The following is a 21,651-nucleotide window of genomic DNA, read 5'->3' on the forward strand; positions in this document are numbered from 1 at the left end:
GTCCTTCAAATGGACACCCCCCCCCCATTCATAATAATTAGCGGCTGACGTCACTCCACATGCGGGCCGAGGCGCCTCATCCCCCCTCCTCGGCGTCAACTCACAACCCTCACTACATGATGAACAAGGGATTATAACCTTGAAATGAAAAAGGTCTGTGTCACTGCGCCCTTACAAATTGCACACGAATGGATGCAATGAAGATCACGTCGCTGTCTGCTTTTCGCTTGCAAGTTTCAGATTTACTGCAATTATTACACCCATCCTTGGACGGGCAAAAGGCTAGTCTATACATATCTATTATTGTATTGCCCATACATCTGATTGTCAGATTATGGAAGCTAAGCAGATTGAAGCCTGGATAGTGATGGGATGGGTAACCACCATTTACAAGAAGTTATTGTGGATATATAAAAGGGAAATTTGTGAATGTGTGTCTGTTCGAAATGTTTAGCATACTTCCCGACATGCAACAAACTTTAAATTTGGCATGTGGGTAGCTTCCAGGCTGTACACAATGGAAAAATTATAAAAAATAGACTTTTGTATTTTGGGTGGGGGGCGCAATAATGGAAAGTGAGCGGTGACATCACATCTGTGATGCATGTGGCAACCCTCCGCGTAGGCCGTGTATCCCGCACAAATGCGCGGCATTGCTGTCTCGATTTTTTAAGTCAACGTGACTATTTTCAGCTCGCTCTTAAATATAAAGCAGAAAATACATCTGTTTGTGTGAAGCAGCAAAAACTCTCCAACGCTGAGCTCTGACATCATGAAATTTGCACAGCTTATGCTGTCTGGAATTTTAAGGGAACGGGACTATTTTCAGCTCGCCACGTCATTACCTTCCCGTGTTGCCTAAATCGACATTACGTATAAGTGGGTTAAGGTTGAATTTCCTTGAGTGAAAACATCCGATTTAGTCAAATTTATTTGTTTTGCCTTTTTTCTTTCTTGCAAGCATACATTTTTTTGGCTTTTTCAGTGAAATATAAAGGAATATGAAATTAATCCTAGACAACACTCCAAGTCCCGGGCGAAGCCAGGTCGTAAAGTTAGTTATATGGAAATATTTTTTTATTAAATAATTTCGGCCAGATATGTTTCACGTATGCCCTTTTAAAATACATACTGTCGAACATAAAAATAAGAGCTATTAGGTTTGATAAGGTTTAAATAAAAAACTTCAATATCCCGAAGGGCCAGTTAGGGTGAGGTTTTGAGGTTTATTATTAAAAGACGCCATTTTGTTTTTTGCAGGAAGTCTGACTGAAGTCACAGACTGTGGAAGGCCGGAGCCCGGAAATCAGAAATCTTGGCATTACCTGAGTTACTAGTGTCATCAAACGAACCCAATTTCCACCGCAAGCAGGATCATGGATCAGGACCTGCATAAGGATTTACTCGATTCCGAAGAATGTGATAGTGATGTCGTAATTGTGATGGAGAAGAATGGAGTGGCCAACACGGAGAAGGATGGAGTGGCCGACGAGGCGTCGGCGAATGCAGGGAAGGCCAGAGGACGCTCGATGGGCCAGTTTTGGCACTACTTCACCGATGATCCGGAACTGCACAAGTTGAAGAGTGCCGTCTGCAAACATTGTCTCACCAGATTCAACCATCACAAGAAAAGTGAGCAGGCAATGAGGCACCTGAATGCATGCGCCCCTTTTCGGAGGGCAATGAATGGCACCGAGATAGATGATTGTTTCGAGTGGTATGCGTCGAACAAGAAGTGGGTGAAGCCATCGAAGGCAAGCGGCAGCTCAACTCCATCTACATCGAATGCTTCGTCGATGAAGCAAGGATCAATCAAAGATCACCTAATACCAAAGCTCGATAAGCGAACGAAGGAGAAGTTCGAGCAGGCCATAGCAATGCATTACTTTGTCTCGGGCACGTCGTTCCAGCGGGTCGAGGAGGAGAACCTGGTGATCACTGTGAAGGCCCTTCGCCCAGATGCAGTGCTGCCGAATAGGAAGAGGCTGGCCGGACCATTGCTTGACAGGGCGTACATCGACATGAAGAAGGTTGACACCGTCCTGGACAATAAGACTATTTGCCTGACATCTGATGTGTGGTCAAACATCAAGAATGATCCGATTGTGAACTACATGGTCACATCGCCGTCCACAATGTTGTTTCTCGAGTCGGTGTCCACTGGAGAGCAGGGCCACAACGCTGACTGGATCGCCTCGGATCTTGAATGTGTGATGGCGTCCCATCCGAAAACTACATTCGCTGGCGCGGTCACCGACAACACATCCACCAACAAGAATGCGTGGGAACAGCTCTCGAAGGCTCACCCATCCTCCTATTTCAAAGGCTGTACATCGCATGGTCTGCATTTCCTTGTCAAGGACATATTCTCTGCCACAAAGATGAGGAAATCCGGCCAATCAGAACATACATACCCGATCGACTATCTATTTGAGTACTTGCTTGAGTTCATCGTGTGGTGCAAGGACACGGTCAAATTGTTTCACAACAATCACGTTCTCAAGGCACAGCTGCAGGCTGAACAGAAGATTGCTGGCGTTTGAGCATTGGTCCGGCCGGCTCCTACACGTTGGGGAACGATCAAAGGCTGTTGCGAGACACTGTTGTCGTCGGAGAGGATTCTGCATTCCATTGTCACAGCTCGCGACTTCATCAAGGGGACGGTAGCTCAGAAATCCGAGCGCATGCCAATCAAGACCATCATTACGAGCGACGACTTCGTCTCTCTGTTGCAAAAGTCCCTTGCCATTCTCACGCCCATTGACGCATTGAAATATCAATCCGATTCCGTATCAGTCTCTGAAGTCTTGCCGGATTTTCACACCCTCCCTGCTGAGTTTGCCAAGCTGCACGGTCATGTGAACACTGAAGAAATCAACTACCTGATCAAGTTGATAGCAAGTCGCTGTCAGTTCATGTACGGAAAGGCCCATGGACTGGCGTATCTGTTAGATCCTCGATTCATTGGAGAGGGCTTGAGGCCGGCCAATCGAAAAGAGCTGGAGAGCATCTTACTGGAGAAACCGATCGACGATGAGACGGCAGTTGATGATGAGAGGCGCTCTTTATGCAGCTCACCGAGTACGTCATTTCGACGCAGCAGAAGGATGCCGGCGGGTTTAGATTAATTATGCTGCTCAAGGGACGTAAGACACCTTTGCAGTATTGGCAGTCTGACGGCGTGGCCTGGCCCGATCTTCAGAAGATCGGCGTCAAGCTGTTCATGATGGCGACATCCTCTGCAGCCTCGGAGCACAACTTTTCAACTAAGGGCTTCATACACAGCAAGCTCAGGAACAGCTTGGCACTCAGTTCGGTGGAGAAGTTGGTCTACCTCAAGAGCAACTATGCGGTGTTCGCCGAATGCAGTTATATGTCCAAGGGCGACGACATGGACTCATCGGAGTAGGACTCGTACTGGATCTGGGAGTATTGCGAATAAAATCAAGAGGTTTATTAAGGTTTGAACCTTAAACCTCAAATTCGGATCTGAAAGGATTAGGTTTTTTCCACCCCTGACTTTTCTTTTCCCGCCCACTCACCAGCCAGATGACCAACAAAACAGTTTTTTCTAGTTTCGTATCATGTGTGGATGAAGGCGACTGGGATACATATATATGTATAATCTCTGACTGAATGTATATATCTCTGTACAAGAAAAACGAAAGCAGAGACATATCTCCAACTGTTGGGGAATGTACTGTTCATGAAGACCTATGCAAGCGAGCATAGTTGGGGTCACCAAATTTGCCACAAGTCAAACCTGGTCATATTTTTAAATCAGTCTAGTTCTATTGAAACCGCGGGATGTACTGTAATTTTCAACACAATACCGCCAGATCTCAGTGCAAATCAATTCCTGCCACCAGAACACAGTTGCCAATTCCCAGACTGTCAGGGAGAAACCTGGACAGGTGGAAACCCAAAGCACAGTACAGGAGGAAGTGTTGTGGCCAGCACCACAGAAGCTATTCTGCCACTTGTCCTCCAATGTTGATGTTTACATACTGTACCACATTTATTTAAGGCTGAGTTGACAACGGAGAGTTGCAGGGTAGTTTCTAAAATCACTTGCAAGCCAATGTTTGTGTGTTATAAAGATAACCACCACTCTAAACTATGCAGTATGCAGTACATACACAGGTAATTTGCGTGTGCGTACGTGACAGCCTGTGGCTGCGTCAGCAAAGGATCTGTATATATTTTTACGTGCACATGTGTGTATGCATTTTTTTGCGTACGTGAACATGAATATATAGGTATACGAGGACCTAACCCACAGGGACCCTAAACTGCACAGGACATAACACGAGTGGCATAAAAGGCAATTGCAACATTATTGACCTTTGGGTCCTGGGTTGCTTTGACAGTTGCATGTGTTCATTAGGCTTCATCACCCTTTCCAGAGAGAGGTATGCATGTGCGAGTGAGCTCATCTCCGTTGGCAGCATGTGCATGTGACTGGGTTTTTAATATATGGTGATGGTACAAGTGCATGCATGAGCATGAGCGCGTGTGGTGAATGTGTGAATTCATGTGTGCGAGCGTGTGTCGGGTGTATGTGAATATTAAGGAGCGTTTATAATAATTAATGTGTATATTTGAAAGGGCCAGTGTGTGCGAGTATTCGCGTAAGACGGTGCATATATTATGTAGAGAACTGTTTTCTTTTAAACCTGGGTTTCCCTGATGGCGTGTTACAACTTTCATTTGTCCAGCGCTTTGTTATCTTAAGATGAAAGGTACTGTGTGATATAAATAAATATTTGTTATTACCCAATACGTTTTTTTAATGTTTTCCAACTAAGGTTGAAAGCATTAATGCATTAGTTATGTCTGTAATGGTGGGGGGGGGGGGCAATTACCTCTGATAAAGATCATTGAAGTCGTAGGCACTTACCCTTGAGAAAACACACCAAATCTATGAAAGGGTCGTGATGATGTCATTACGTGTGTATGTGCAGGGTGGAGGGAGTCTCACCGGCTTGTGCCCAGCGTCTGTGACCACAAGGCCTGTGAACAAATCCCATTCCTGCAGGAACAGTACACATTGCTAATCAGCCCATAACTCACACAGCAGCAAGTCACAACAATACATGTGGATTTATATTGTGTCTAACTGCAGCGGTATCTCTAGTCTCTGTACAAAGAGGAGGGTGTGGACTCAGTTAAGGATTATGGTAAAATGGGGATAAAGGAATACCATCTATGATGTGAGAATTAAAAGACAGAGGAGAAGAGGAAGGTTTGATCTTGGCCTTAACGAGGGGGGAAGGAAACAGTGGTACAGATGGAGCTACAGACTATGGGCGCAAAGGATCAGCAGTAGCTCGCACTGTGCAGAGTATGAATGCAGATTTAAATAGGAGACCATGATTTTGAGTGGGGGCAATAGATTGAGATTAGGGTGGAGAGGTACTGGAGCAATACCCTGCAGGATCTGAAAAGCATTAAGATAAATCCTAAATTTAATTAGGTAACCATGTAGCGATCTAAGGAAGGGAGTGATGTGTTGCAGTAAATGCATGAACAGCAAGCAGCATCAGCGACATTTAAAACATTTCCTCTAGAAACGTATCTCATCTAATTCAACACAGAATGCTCCATTTATAAAATCTCATCCCATCCGAAACACAACCATCATCTCAATTACAACCCTCGTCTCATCAACCACATACAGTCAAAATCATGGTCTCATGATATGGAATCTTTGTCTCATCCTATACAGGACCTTTTACCCACTTGAATCGTGGGCCCACATGCTGCTGACTGGCTCCTTTGAAGTCTTTAAAAACTCTGTGCTATCAGCCGTCCACATGCACGTTGCTTCGTACAGCTAATTACCGAAGCATTTGCATATATTTTTTCCGGCTTTCCTGTTCTGGCAGATGGGAAACCTAACACCCGCTTATGTGGGTGCTTGGCACACTCATACATTCAAACTGACATCACACGCGAAAACAAAGATCCCCTGTGTTGCCTCCACAGGCTGTTGTTGGTGAGCACCTATGAAGGCCTACATGGCACAACAGAGGGTGGTAATCAGTGCCATGCCTGGCCACCTTTGTCTCCCGAGTGCTAATTTTACACACCATATTAAGTACTCATTTGTCTGTGAGCGGGAATCAAACTTGGGTCACCGAGTTCATAGCACAATGCAATAACCACTATACTCCCACTTTCCATATACTGTATATATACACAAAGACAATGATCCCCCGTATAGCCTGAACAGATATTTGAGGTAAGTGTAATTAGCACGCACTTATGAAGGCCAGCACGGCACACCAGGGGGTGGGGTGGCCAGGACCATGCCAAGCCACCTTTGTCTCCTTAGTGATGTTTACACACCACACCAGGTCCTAATTTGAGGCTGAGTCAATCTAGGAGAGGCCCAATACCGGTTCAAATGGCCGTGTGTGTGTCTAAGTATGTAATTCTTTGTCATACATATGTAATGCGGGCGTAAGCGACCTTCCGGAGGTGACGTCACGGGGGGTGGAGTCATGTGACGTGGGGGTAAGGTTCGGGGCTTTAAGCGGGTAAACCGGAAGGGGAAGGTAGTCGGGGGTGAGCGGAAAAGAGTGAGGCCACGCGGGCAAGTGTGGAGAGGGGGGGCGCCGACGGCGATCGGGAGCCAACCCCGAAGATAAGAGGAAGCTGCGGAGTGGTGTGCAGCTGGGGAGGAGACAGCCAGGAGGGCTGCGTGTTAGAGGCAGCGGTGTGGCTGCCAGGAGGAGCTGCGGAGAGAGAGAGAGAGGGGGCTGCTTGTTAGAGGCAGCGGTGTGGCTGCCAGGAGGAGCTGCGGAGAGAGAGAGAGAGCAAGAAGCTGTGAGAGCTGCGGAGGGAGAAGAGCAGCAGAGAGTACAGCCAAGGGGGGCTGTGTGAGAGAAACAGCAGCGGAGCTGCTGTTGTGGGTCGGGCCGACATTGGAGTCAGCACCGTGGAGAAGCTACAGAGTAAAGACAGCCGTGTGGGTGTACAGCACGAACCGAATAATAAAGGACACTGAGCCAGACATCGTGGTCCAGTCGTTTATTACACTGGTGTCGGAAGTGCAACGGCATGTCGAAACAAGTGAGGAAGAAAGTTAATCCGGCGCCTGCATCGGCTTCTTCGTCCGACGACGACGAACTCCCTCCAACCACGGATCCTGTTGGGGTGGTGGAGGAGAGCCAGGCTGAGGCGACCACGGGAACGGGTGTGGAGGATGTTGGCGCGGTGGCGGGTCCGTCGACATCATCAGACGCGGATCAACGATGGCAAGCGATGGCGGTACAACTGGAGGCACTTCAGGACGTCCTGGCGCATCTATGCCATCTCGTCGCGCCAGGGACGATGGATGATGCAAGTGGTGCTCCGCGGGCCGCCACGTTGCCTGTCCTGCCGCCGCCATTGCCCACGCGGCAAGAGGCCGCCATTTTGCGCGCTCCGTGGCGCCAAACCGCCATCTTGGCCACGCCGCGGGCCGACGCCATTTTGAATTTGCCATCACAACCACCACCATTGGAAGACGGCGGGAAGAGGAGTCGGAGTCGCCACCTTACAACAGTTAAAGAATTTTCCGTCGGTGGGGACTGGAGCGCGTTCGCCTGCCGCTTCTTGGCGGCGGTACGCACAGCAAGATGGACCGATGCGGAGGCTTTGGAGGTGTTGCCGACTCTTCTGGACGACGAATCTGTCCGATTCTTCCGTTCCATAGCGACCGATAAGAAGGCAACTTTATGTGGTGTTTTTCAAGAAATGGCCGATGCTTATGAGCCACCAGATGATGCGCATCGGCGATTCGCTCAACGACAACGAGCACCAGAGGAGTCGCCCGTGGCGTTCAGGGGTGCGGTGCTGGAGCTGGCCATGGCAGCTTATCCTGAGACGCCACAGGACCTGCTTGAGCCTCTCATATTAGGGAAAATGTTGGAGCTGTCTCGGGATCTAGGGATCCCCATGCCTGTGTGTGGGCATGAGAAGCTAACTTCCCGGATGGCTGCTAAGTGTCTCGATGCGCAATTCAACCTCCGTCGCTGGAAACAAGTGACGGCGTGGACGGGGGGGCCCGTCAAAGATGGGGATGCGCTGGGATGGAACCCTGCGCAGGCCGTCTATGTTCCGGATGACCGGGGCCCTCAACAACTGACGGCCGCCTCCGCTCCATGGACGGGACGCGGCGGGCCGAGACCGCGCGCGGTGCTACCAGAACGGGGCCGTCAGGAGGCGAGGCCTGCGCTTCGGCGCAACGAGGCCGAATGTTTCCGCTGCGGGCGTAGGGGCCACTACGCCAGAGACTGCTGGGCCCGCTTCCCGGCTCCGCCGCAGCAGGAGGCCTCGGCACCGGTCAAGTCGGCTAAAGATCCTCCGAAACAGACAGGCCGGCCGTGACATTGCGGGGGACGAGGGGCCCTGTTCGGAGGACGCCTGCCAGGTCTGCGGGACCTTCGAGCCCTGCAGCCCTTCCGACCCAGCTGCGGGCACGGTCACAGGACAAGCCCAAGACTAACTCTTTAGAGACACGGGACGGCGGTGGACTTCCAGCTGCGACAGGGGGATTACCCCCTGTCGTTCCTCGACTTTCATCGCGTTCCCGTTCTGCGAGTGGGCCGCCGACCGTCCGGGACGGGCCGGCGACCCGCACACGTTCCAAATCGCTTACGTTTCGTTGATTGTTGCTGTCTTGTTATTTTTTTCTTACAGTTGTATTTATTGCATGCTTTTGTACGATCGTTGATGTTGATTGCGTTGTTGTTGTTCTTGCTGTTACATTATATGCTTAGTGTCCTTTAGGGGGGGAAGCTCGGTTCGCCGCATTACGATTTGCTATTGGTCAGCCGAGGTCGGCTGGGATTTTTCTACGGGGGAGGGTGGTGTAATGCGGGCGTAAGCGACCTTCCGGAGGTGACGTCACGGGGGGTGGAGTCATGTGACGTGGGGGTAAGGTTCGGGGCTTTAAGCGGGTAAACCGGAAGGGGAAGGTAGTCGGGGGTGAGCGGAAAAGAGTGAGGCCACGCGGGCAAGTGTGGAGAGGGGGGGCGCCGACGGCGATCGGGAGCCAACCCCGAAGATAAGAGGAAGCTGCGGAGTGGTGTGCAGCTGGGGAGGAGACAGCCAGGAGGGCTGCGTGTTAGAGGCAGCGGTGTGGCTGCCAGGAGGAGCTGCGGAGAGAGAGAGAGAGGGGGCTGCTTGTTAGAGGCAGCGGTGTGGCTGCCAGGAGGAGCTGCGGAGAGAGAGAGAGAGAGCAAGAAGCTGTGAGAGCTGCGGAGGGAGAAGAGCAGCAGAGAGTACAGCCAAGGGGGGCTGTGTGAGAGAAACAGCAGCGGAGCTGCTGTTGTGGGTCGGGCCGACATTGGAGTCAGCACCGTGGAGAAGCTACAGAGTAAAGACAGCCGTGTGGGTGTACAGCACGAACCGAATAATAAAGGACACTGAGCCAGACATCGTGGTCCAGTCGTTTATTACACATACAAAGATCCCCCATATAGCCTTTACAGACTGTAGGAGCAAGTGCCATTAGTGAGCATCTATGAAGGCCGGCACGGCACACGAGGTGGGTGGCCAGCACCACGCCCGGCCGCCTTTGTCTCCCTAGTGGCGATGTTTAAACACCGCACCAGGGACTCATTTGACGCTGAGTCGACCTTGGGGAGGCCCAGGACCAGTTCAGATATCGTCATCACTGGTGTTGACCCAATGCGGGAATCAAACCCAGGATGTCATTTTCAGCACAGTGGGCGCCAATCGCTACCCGACTGTTCCCCACTGTCATACATACATACACACAATTTCGTAGACATACACATATACACATACACACAGACCTTTATCCAAAGACAAAACTATAAAGCGACACCCTGTATGGCCATACAAACTGTTGGAGCACGTACTATTAGTGAGCAACGTCTGAGGCTGGCATGGCGCATGGTGAGATGGTGTGGTCAACACCGTGCCCGGATCCCTCTTTCTTACCAATGCTGATGTTTACACACCACAACAGTTCCTCAATTAATGCTGTGTTAATCTAAGGGAGACCGATATTAATTGCCCCCCACATTATTTATGGCCAGGAATCAGACCCAGGTGACCTAGAGTGTGGTGCAATGCGCCAACCACTGCGCCACTGTGATATACAATACATACACGCACGTATTAACTCACACACATACATACTGTACAAGTCTGCACAAAGAAAGACATACTTGCACCGGCATAGATAACTGCCAACATGCCATTAAATGGTGAAGTCACCACAGCGCTTATGCCAGTGTAAGTATACTTTGAGGCCATGAAAAAGTTTGAAGGCAGACAGTAAGGAAATCGTTGGAAAGGCTCAGATATGCATTAAATTACTGGCATTGTTGGCAGATGCACAACTTACGCACCCCACTGCCAACTCGCCCTGTTTTAAAATACCCAATGCTCTAGTCATTGTTGTGAGCGTCGCTCCTCTCCCTCCCATTGTTCTTGGGAGTCAGGCTGTCTCCATGAGCATGTTTTACGAGAGGCCTCCCGATAGGCCAGGCGTGACACTGCTGGTGGCTGTCTTGACAACCTGCCCTCCTCCATCCTGCACATGTGCTGATTACATCCACAGTGCTTTAATGCCATGTTTTATTCCAAACTTTTAAGTCGGTTACTCTATTCTGCCATTCGATTTCTAGCATCCTCCACAAGCACATGCATTCAAAGACCAAAGAGTTTTTTGAAGTTGCTTTAAAATTGTAAATTTAGTGAAAAGTTCATTATAAGAAATTCAGAAATAAAAGAAAGAAGCACGATACATCATGAATAGATAGAAGAAGAAAATAGCCACTTTAAGTGTAATTACCATGATGTAATTGTAATAATTCAATTGCATTAAAATAATTCCAGTTGGCTGCATCAGAAGGACCATAGACATTTGTATATAGGATTGCCGATTAGAGATTTATTCCGTGATATTTAATCTAATCAAGAGAGCATACATGAAGCATTATGTGGAGAGGCTACTTTAAGCACGGACACAATATCATTTTAAATAACGGAGGCATTCATATTTAAAGAAGTTAAGGCCAATTTCGCATACACTGCCCATTCCCCCTGAGAAAGACAATGTTGAGAAGGAGGATTCGTATGAAAGTGGTGGCTAAATGGGACATGGTCTAGGGTTTCAGGAACCCAAGTATAAAACAACTACCAAAGGCTCCAGTAGCTAATGGTAGTGGAATCCAAGATAATCGTTGTGCATTGATAAATAATTAGTTTCATGCTAAAAGACCATGACATCACCCAAAATATGCCCATCTCGTTAGATCACAGAGAGCTAAGCAGCTTTTGAGCCTGGATAGTGCTTGGCTGGGTGACTACTGTAATACGCCAGTTTGTTAGAGGTGGCTGCAAGGCTGTGCTACAAAGTGGGTAGCAGATGCCAGTGCAGCATAATCCTTTATTATACTGTGGTTCTATGCTCCCACACTGATGCTTCTCACTTTCACCAACTGGCACTGACCAGCATGATGAATTATGTTTAAATAATCCTCATGACCAGTCGGGTACAGGGAAGCCCTCATCCAGCAGTGGAGTTACTAAAGGGGCGTATATGTGCATGTATCAAAGGCAGTGGGGGCTCCAGAAGACCAATAGCACCCACAGTATGATGTAAAGTAACTTTGGCATCATAGTATCTCCATCGTGTTCATTTCCAGGGCATTTTCCTGATATCATCTGTGCTGCCTGACTGACAGCATGAAAAGGATGTAAGTTATATAATAGCTATATATTATCAATGCTCTAAGCTCGCCAAAAAACAGCTTAACTATTTTTTTACGCAGCGGTTGAAAATATACGAGGGCGGTGCCACTTTACATTACGGGCAGTTCTTGGCTTACGAACCTAATTCGTTCCCAAAAGGTGTACTGGCAGTCATCCATTTACGAATGGATTCAGTTCCTGAGCCCCCATTGGTAAGTCGCATGGTTTGTAAGTCAGAACACAACAATGTACTGTATTTAAATGCCCATACGTTCAGTGTTATGAAACGTTTTACGGCTCAACAAAAAGGGAAGCATTGTTAAACTCATAATATTAAATTGCATGTAATACTGTAAAGAAAAAGACTATAGTAAATGAAACTAAAAATTAAGTAACACAAATAGAGAAACTTTTATTTTCACTTATCTTGAGTCCTGATGATGACCACAATTGTACACACACTGGGGACACGCGAGCGCACGCACACACAGACACACTCGGAAGCACGGGAGCACACACAGACAAAGATAAAGATCCCCCGTATAGCCTTAACATACTGTAGGGGCAAGTGCTGTTAGCGAGCATCTATGAAGGCCGGCACGGCACACGATGGGGTGAGTGGCCAGGGCCACGCCCGGCCGCCTTTTGTCTCCCCAGTGGCGATGTTTACACACTGCCACAAGTACTCTTTTGAGGCTGAGTCAACTTAGGTAGGCTTAGGACCGGTTCAGATAATCGTCATTGTTGTTGGCTGTGAGCAAGACTCAAACTCGGGTTGGCGCTTTCGTAGTGCAGCACGCTAACTACTACACCACTGCTCCCCATCACACACACACTCAGTTTCACACACACACATACATGTCCGCGCATATATGAACACTCACTCCCAGTGCTAGGCTGACTCATTACATCTTGCGGAGGATCACTCCTCTGAACAAAATAGTTACGCGGTTCAGTTTACAAGTGCGAGTTCGAGTTTTAAGTTAATGTTATTTTTTTTATATTGAATGGAAGCTGGTTCGTAAGTACGGGTGTTCGTAAGTCGGGCATTCGTAGGTCGAGGACTGCCTGTATTAGCCACTGCTGCCAAATGCATTGCAGTAGGCATCATAGTTACAGAGCCAATCAAAATGAGAGTCAAGAGTGGCCCCCTGCCCAAACACGCAATGGGGTAGCACTCACCTCCCCTAGAAATCCAGAGCCACATTCTTAGGCCATAATCTCCATAGGACTTTTGATTGCGAGATGAGTGCTCTTGCCATACAACCACTAACACAAATAATGGTCTAAAATTTTGAGTAAAATTACAGCTAAAATGCATGTCTTTAGGACGAGGAGTGGCTGGATAAATAATTTACATATTTGGGTGATGCCGAGTGTTTAATGCACTGTGAAGGTGACATAATTCTGAGTAATTGCCTGATACTCTACGATCCCAACGATGGCAACTACATGATGTGAGAGTTCTGTACCGGGTGGATTAGAGGTGCTGTATTGGATACGTCGTGATTTGTGTATCAGATGGGATAAGGGTCCTGTATTGGACAATTCTATCATTCTGTGTTTGATAAAAACAATTATTTGCGTCATATACAAGTGTGTTCTATATGGGACGAAAGTTCTATATTGGATGAAGGTTCTGTATATCAGATGAGTCAAGGGTTTTATATCAGATTAGAAAGGAGTTATGTTCCAGATTAGTCAGCAGTTCTGCATTATATAACATGAGGGATGTATATTGACATTGATAGATTTTTTTTGGATAAATATCACTTGAGACGAGTAGCTTCACTTCCATTTTCACCACAATGAACGAAATCAATTACAATACCACGATGATTTACTGGCTTATTCTCAACATTTGACTTCATTCAGTTATTACTGTAAACCTTAATGATAAGTAGGGTCTTGGTTTGTAAGGAGACTGTGCCAAGGCTGGGTTGTTGAATGAAGGTGCGAGTGGTGCGAAAACTGAAAGAGCGGCCATGGAAATGGAGCTAATGTCTTTGTCTGTCTCAGCTGAGGATCGGGGTAATGGGCGATCACTATCGGATGAGACGTGGCCACTCCATTTCTGCCGCTCTTGCTATCGGCACAATCTCGGTACATTTATCATACGTTCATTTCATTTTTGTTTGCGTCGTTTGAATGCAACACACAAAGGGAAGCTGGCAAATGGAGCATGAGTGTGTGTGTTATGTAGGCACGTGTGTGTGCACTGACCACATGCACACCCATTCTTATAAGCCCCTTGAGATACACGCCATTAATATTCCTGCTTACACAATATCCTCACAAAAATATTCACTTCTCATAGTACATACTTAGTTACGTAAAAAATGTAACTCCCAAATTCACACACAGAAGCATACACACCAACTCCCATTCACGTACACACAGCAACAACAGCCACCATTTGCCACGAAGTGGCAGTGACATCACCACAGCGCCTGTGCCAGGCTAGGTGCACTTCAAGGCCACATGGAGTGTCGAAGTTCCGTGGATAGGTCACGGGACAGACCGAGGTGCCATGGGTTGAGTACATGAAATGACCTGCAGCGGCACCACCTGTACTCCCTACTGTGCCAACTTGCTGCATTTTAACCACTTAATGCTCCATCCACTGTTATTGGAGGGCAGCTGTCTCCAACTGCCCTGTCGTATCATTTACAATAGGGAGCCATCCCTTGGCCACACCTGGGCATCAATCAGTCTCCCATTGTATCTGTACAAGATGGAAATTCCTCTGATACACCCATGGAAAGCGTCTCGAATTACGTGATCGAAGATATTATTAAACAACGTAGGAGCCACAGGACACCCCTGTCACACCCCAAGGTAAACAGGAAATGGCTCTGACTCCTGGCCTGCCACCCATCATTAAGATCCTTAATGATTGGTAGCAGAGTCAGGGACTCTGAAAGCACGAAGACTCACCAACAGCCCTGGCCTATTGATGGTATCATAGTCCTGACCAGGTCAACAAAGCAGAGAAAGAGGTCCTGTTGGAATTCCCTACATCTCTGCTGTATGGTGTCTGTGTAGGACCGCTCTGGCCTCAAACCACATTGGGGCTCCGCAAGCCTCTCTTCAGCATGCCTAGGAAGGCGATGTTGAATTATCCTTGTCAGGACCTTTCCCGGCACACTGTAGTTGTTAAAGAGGGGGGGCACCAGGGCATCCTTCCAATCCTGTGGAATCTGTCCTATGGTTGAGACAGTGGTAATGCTGTCATATATGGCAGTCTGCACACAGATGCCACCCTTCTTCAGCAGTTCACTTTGGAGATCATCTCTGCCTGGATCATTTCCTGGTATCAGACTCCAGATCACCTATCGTACTTCCACAAAAGATGGCACCTCAGCCAGCCACTCACTAGGGGTGGCTACTTCTGCCAATATTTGAGGTACAGCAGCTCCAGCAAGGACATCCCCACCTTGCCCCATGGTGTTGTCTGCAGAGGGAATTCCCCTCTCCCAAGCCCTCATTGAAATGCTCTGCAAACGTGCATGCCTGTTCCTGGGGGTTGAAGATCAGATCACCATTCTTTCTGTTAAGGATGGTGAAAGGTGAAGTGCTACAAGTAAAAAAAAATTATGGACATAAATAGTGATTTGTCATCATGGGCTACTAAGGCAGACTCCATCTCCTCAGCAACCTGCACCCACATCTCATCCTTGCAGCGCCGCATGACTCTCCGAACCTCCGAGCGAAAGCTTCAGTAAGCCTCCTCATTCTCTGACGTGGGACGTTGTAAATGACAGGAGTGGGCCTATTGTTTCTCTCAGCCAGCTGGAACACCTCTTCCAGCCAGGGTCTCTGGGGAGGTCTGGACTGCAAACCCAATGCAACCATTGCTGCTGCATGAGCCATAGTTCAGAACCTCACCCATTTCCCCTCAGCATCAGTGGGGGGGGGGACGATGCTGATATTGAATTTCCTGCTTGCAACTATCATCAACTCCCTGAGACCAGGCTACTGTGGGTTTGAATGGGTTAAACACCCACCACTGGAGTGGAAGAATGCCAGCGCATCTTACAGATGACAAGCCGATGGTCAGTGGGCAGATCAGCTCCATGGTAGGTCCTGGTGTCAAGGACATGGGCCCATATTCGCTGTTCTTTCACTATATAGTCCAGCAGATGTTCTTGCTTGGACCCGGCATGGATCCATGATATGTGTATGCGCCGATGCTGGAACAGCATATTGGTGATTACAAACCCATGGGCTGCACAGAAGTCGAGCAGCTTCTTCCTATTATTACTGAGCTGATCTGGCCCATGCCTTTCAATCACTCCAGCCCAGGTGTCTGCGTCATGACCAACACAACAGGATGACTCTGTCCCGAGGGGCCACTTTAGCTAGCACGTGGAACAGGAGGTTATAGAAGGCATCTGACTCATCAGCCTTGTCTGCATCCCTCCACTGATGTTCATCTACGGTGGGGGTTTAGACAACGACCACCGCCATTCCTCGCCTCTTGTTGATGGGGAGGTGAGCTCACAGCAAGCTGGGACTCAAAAGCTACCCACACCTTGCCTACATGCTCCCACACCCCCTGCATTCTTTTGTTTGGCAGTTTCCTGCCCTGAGTAGAGCACTATCTACCCCTCATGCTAACTGGAGCCAAAACCAGTCCACCAGACCTCCTGTAATCTCACACACATTCACACTCTCTCACTCTTGCACACACAGTCACTCTTTAACTCTCCCCAACACACACACTGTCTTAATCTCTTACGCTCTCAATTACTCTTTCTTACACACACTCTCACTCACAAAGACACACACACAAAGCTGGACATACATGCATTTACAGTCAGCATTTCTGCCTCTCTTATTCATTCACTATCACACTCACACACTTGCGAGCATGCACACGCTTGCAAGCACGCATGCACACACACAATCCTAATCTCACAAGTCCCCGCTGCGAGAGCGCCGTATCTGTAATTATCACAGCATCGGCCATTATAATTCCATCCGCCACACTCGCTCTATTTACTCGAGTCACGGACGGCGAAGACTCAATCAGCTTCCCTGTGCCACCGTTATCAGCCCTGGCGCATGGCAATTTCACGTGCAGAGCTCACACACAATGAGGCACATTCCCCACTACAAGCAAGCACGTGTGTGGATAAATAATTACACGCATACATATGCATGTTTGTACGTGTGTATTGGTGTGTATTTATTGCCCATGCATAATCCTGCAAGCCTTAAACAATTACCTTTATACTATTTAATACTCTCTATATATGTGTGGGTATTTATATATAATGTAATAAAGTCGGAAAAATATATAAAGTGCACATGATAATACATGTATGTGATTATAAGCCATATATGTACATTTAACATACACTTAAACTCTACATATATGTCCATGCCTTCGTGGTGAATAATCATGTGCAGTATAGAGTATACAGCACACTTGCATGTCTGTATGGTGCTTATACACAAGACAGAGTCTATCTTGGCGGCTCAATTGAGCATGGGGCAGAGCTCCACTACATTGCTGGTCCTGAACCAGTGGCAGAAATTCCACATTAAGATAGCAGACATGCAAGTGTGCTGTATACATACTATATCTTTTAAAATGTGCACGTGCGAGGCCCTGTAATGAGTATACATGAGCTGCACAAAGCAACTGCTGATGGAAGATATTTATGTACAAATATAGAATTGGTAATACAGCACTGGATTAAAAGGTAACAGGATTTGTTTTTTATCACTGAAAGGAATTCATATATAATCCAATGATTAATGTTTTCCAGTATCGTGCGCTTACAAAACATGGTAATGCTGGCCAATGGCAATTTCGATGAGTCTCATTGGTTGCATGCAACCTCATGAACCAATGACTCGGTATCCCAATGTTATGGGTGGCAGAAACCTCCCGTATGTATGTATATTGAACTTATTTCGCAATGTACGTAATCAACCGTGCTAATCGGAGGTACGGGAACTAAGCGTACGTGGGGCCCACAACATAGGCATCTGCAGCAGTGTGTATAAAAAATAATTGTCTAAAATGTGTCTGAGTTTTGTGGGCGGTTTTTGTTGTTCCAGTTTACCAATGCAACATTGCCAGCGAGGGCAAGGTTTTTATAGCTCGCTTCACATCTCCCGCAAAGATGCGTGGGAGAGAACGACACGAGTAGCACAGGTGGAATATAAATGTGAATTTTAAGAGTAACATCCAGTACACATGTCGATATGCAAGTTTACATGAAATAATGTAAATCCATGCATTCAAAACAGCATTTCTCTTGTGCTTTACCATTAGTTACACAACATCAGTTTTGCACAATTTCTTCACATTATTTCCAAAAATCAACCTTTGTTTTATTTATAGTAAGGCAGGCAGTTATGCCAGCTTATCCAGTGTTTATCTTGCAAAGTGCTATGGTTACTTCATCGAGTGTGACATCTGGAAAAATTTGCAGCCAGTGGAGGAAGTGCACCAAAGAGGGGAAGACCAATGTGGAGATGGAGCGATTAAATCAGTTTGTGTGCAGAAGCAAAATGCATTGTGACATTTCGGGACCATGGTGTGTGGTGATGAAGTGGATTATATACATGGCTGCTTTAAACAATTACCTTTATACTATTTAATACTCTCTATATATGTGTGGGTATTTATATATAATGTAATAAAGTCGGAAAAATATATAAAGTGCACATGATAATACATGTATGTGATTATAAGCCATATATGTACATTTAACATACACTTAAACTCTACATATATGTCCATGCCTTCGTGGTGAATAATCATGTGCAGTATAGAGAATACAGCACACTTGCATGTCTGTATGGTGCTTATACACAAGACAGAGTCTATCTTGGCGGCTCAATTGAGCATGGGGCAGAGCTCCACTACATTGCTGGTCCTGAACCAGTGGCAGAAATTCCACATTAAGATAGCAGACATGCAAGTGTGCTGTATACATACTATATCTTTTAAAATGTGCACGTGCGAGGCCCTGTAATGAGTATACATGAGCTGCACAAAGCAACTGCTGATGGAAGATATTTATGTACAAATATAGAATTGGTAATACAGCACTGGATTAAAAGGTAACAGGATTTGTTTTTTATCACTGAAAGGAATTCATATATAATCCAATGATTAATGTTTTCCAGTATCGTGCGCTTACAAAACATGGTAATGCTGGCCAATGGCAATTTCGATGAGTCTCATTGGTTGCATGCAACCTCATGAACCAATGACTCGGTATCCCAATGTTATGGGTGGCAGAAACCTCCCGTATGTATGTATATTGAACTTATTTCGCAATGTACGTAATCAACCGTGCTAATCGGAGGTACGGGAACTAAGCGTACGTGGGGCCCACAACATAGGCATCTGCAGCAGTGTGTATAAAAAATAATTGTCTAAAATGTGTCTGAGTTTTGTGGGCGGTTTTTGTTGTTCCAGTTTACCAATGCAACATTGCCAGCGAGGGCAAGGTTTTTATAGCTCGCTTCACATCTCCCGCAAAGATGCGTGGGAGAGAACGACACGAGTAGCACAGGTGGAATATAAATGTGAATTTTAAGAGTAACATCCAGTACACATGTCGATATGCAAGTTTACATGAAATAATGTAAATCCATGCATTCAAAACAGCATTTCTCTTGTGCTTTACCATTAGTTACACAACATCAGTTTTGCACAATTTCTTCACATTATTTCCAAAAATCAACCTTTGTTTTATTTATAGTAAGGCAGGCAGTTATGCCAGCTTTTCCAGTGTTTATCTTGCAAAGTGCTATGGTTACTTCATCGAGTGTGACATCTGGAAAAATTTGCAGCCAGTGGAGGAAGTGCACCAAAGAGGGGAAGACCAATGTGGAGATGGAGCGATTAAATCAGTTTGTGTGCAGAAGCAAAATGCATTGTGACATTTCGGGACCATGGTGTGTGGTGATGAAGTGGATTATATACATGGCTGCTTATGATTGGAGACTGTCAGATGCTGAACTAAAAGATAATTCCTATAGCTCATATATGAATCTGGATTTACAAAAATGGGCACTCTTCTCATCGAGGATGTGGCCAATAACAGTAACTCTAACATAAAAGGACTTCTCATCCACAACAATACTGATAATAACACTCAAACGAGAGGGAATCCCTTCCATTTATAATATAAAATTACACTGAAACTATGTTTTGTTTAACACGTAGGCTTTCGCGACCATCATTGATTATGAAACTATGTTTATTTGTAGTTCTTCCAAGGCCATGCTAGCGGTTGTATGTATGTACAGTATGTTGAACTTCTTTCGCACCGTACGCAGCCAATCGTGGTAAATGGACGTGCGGGGGAAGGACAACAAACGAAACACAAAACGAAGTTCTAAAAGAAATTAGTTTTCATGATAATTGGTTCTTTACCCTTCTATCTGGCAACAAAACTGACACCTTTTTACAAGGAGTCATGTTTGCATAGAACGCAATACCTGCAGTCAAAATACAAACAAAAGAACATAACTCTGATAATGTGCACTGTCCTTAAAGTTGATTGATCCACACCCAAGACAGCTTTCCTTAGAGCCTAGTCTCATATGGGTTGGACCAGATGACGCCAAAAGGCGCACAACTCAAAGACAATGCACCATCAGAGTATGAGAGCTCGGGGCAAGCATCTACACTATGGGAACCTCATTTGCCAGTAAAAATATGATAATTGGTTCTTTACCCTTCTATCTGGCAACAAAACTGACACCTTTTACAAGGAGTCATGTTTGCATAGACCGCAATACCTGCAGTCATAATACAAACAAAAGAACATAACTCTGATAATGTGCACTGTCCTTAAAGTTGATTGATGCACACCCGAGACAGCTTTCCTTAGAGCCTAGTCTCATATGGGTTGGACCAGATGACGCCAAAAGGCGCACAACTCAAAGACAATGCACCATCAGAGTATGAGAGCTCGGGGCAAGCATCTACACTATGGGAACCTCATTTGCCAGTAAAAATATGATAATTGGTTCTTTACCCTTCTATCTGGCAACAAAACTGACACCTTTTTACAAGGAGTCATGTTTGCATATGTAATGTAGTAACTCGGCGGGAGACGACTTCACGGGTAACACACTCTTTATTTTATCAAACTCGTTTACAGGTGACTAACACCTACTTTGTATCTCGGGTGACAAACACCCACTTAGTATCTCGGGTGACAAACACCCACTTAGTATCTCGGGTGACAAACACCCACTTAGCTACTTGGCGACTAACGCCCACTGAGCTACTCGGATGACCAACATCCACTTAGTATCTCGGGTGACAAACACCCACTTAGCTGCTCGGCGACTAACGCCCACTGAGCTACTCGGATGACCAACATCCACTTAGCTACTCGGCGACTAACGCCACTGAGCTACTCGGGACACTCCCTGCCCGGGGTATCCGTCTCGACTGTGGGTCCCCAGCCCGACCCACGGGGGCGTCGGACCCCGGGTCCCACAGCCTCGCCTCCGAGCCACACAGGGCCCCGGTCCCCACAAGGACGGCGGGACTAGGGGTCTCGGGGCACTAGGTCTTCAGCTCCGTCTTCGGGTCTTCAACTGGGTAACTCTCTCCCCGAGTGCTCTCGCGCGTCCCCCTTTATACCCCACCTGCGGACGTCGCTGCGAGCACCCACTTATTCGACCAATCGCCGGGCGCTGGCTACGATCCTCTTTTCCCACATCTCATCGTGCCTCACCACCCACGCCGCGCCGCCCCGTCATCTGTCACTCCCGGCGCGCGCGTCCACACCACGCCCACAACGCGTGCCCAACCCCGCACCCCGCGCCGCCCCGTGATCCATCACTGTCACAGTCGGCGCACGTCAATACCACCACTACACATAGACCACAATACCTGCAGTCATAATACAAACAAAAGAACACAACTCTGATAATACCTGCAAT

At 47.0% G+C, this 21,651-nt stretch overlaps 1 protein-coding gene across 3 annotated transcripts in view; it reads right to left on the reverse strand.

Moving 5' to 3' along the window:
• DYNC2H1 (dynein cytoplasmic 2 heavy chain 1) overlaps positions 1 to 21,651 on the reverse strand; it is a 186,881-nt gene that overhangs the window by 43,742 nt on the left and 121,488 nt on the right. For all 3 annotated transcript variants that reach the window (XM_078856894.1, XM_078856893.1, XM_078856895.1), the window contains one exon: positions 4,982 to 5,032. In XM_078856894.1, coding sequence (XP_078713020.1) covers positions 4,982 to 5,032 — 51 coding nt within the window. The remainder of the gene's footprint in view (positions 1 to 4,981; positions 5,033 to 21,651) is intronic.

Source organism: Lampetra fluviatilis, chromosome 5, assembly GCF_964198595.1.
Source record: "Lampetra fluviatilis chromosome 5, kcLamFluv1.1, whole genome shotgun sequence".
Lineage (NCBI taxonomy): Eukaryota > Metazoa > Chordata > Hyperoartia > Petromyzontiformes > Petromyzontidae > Lampetra > Lampetra fluviatilis.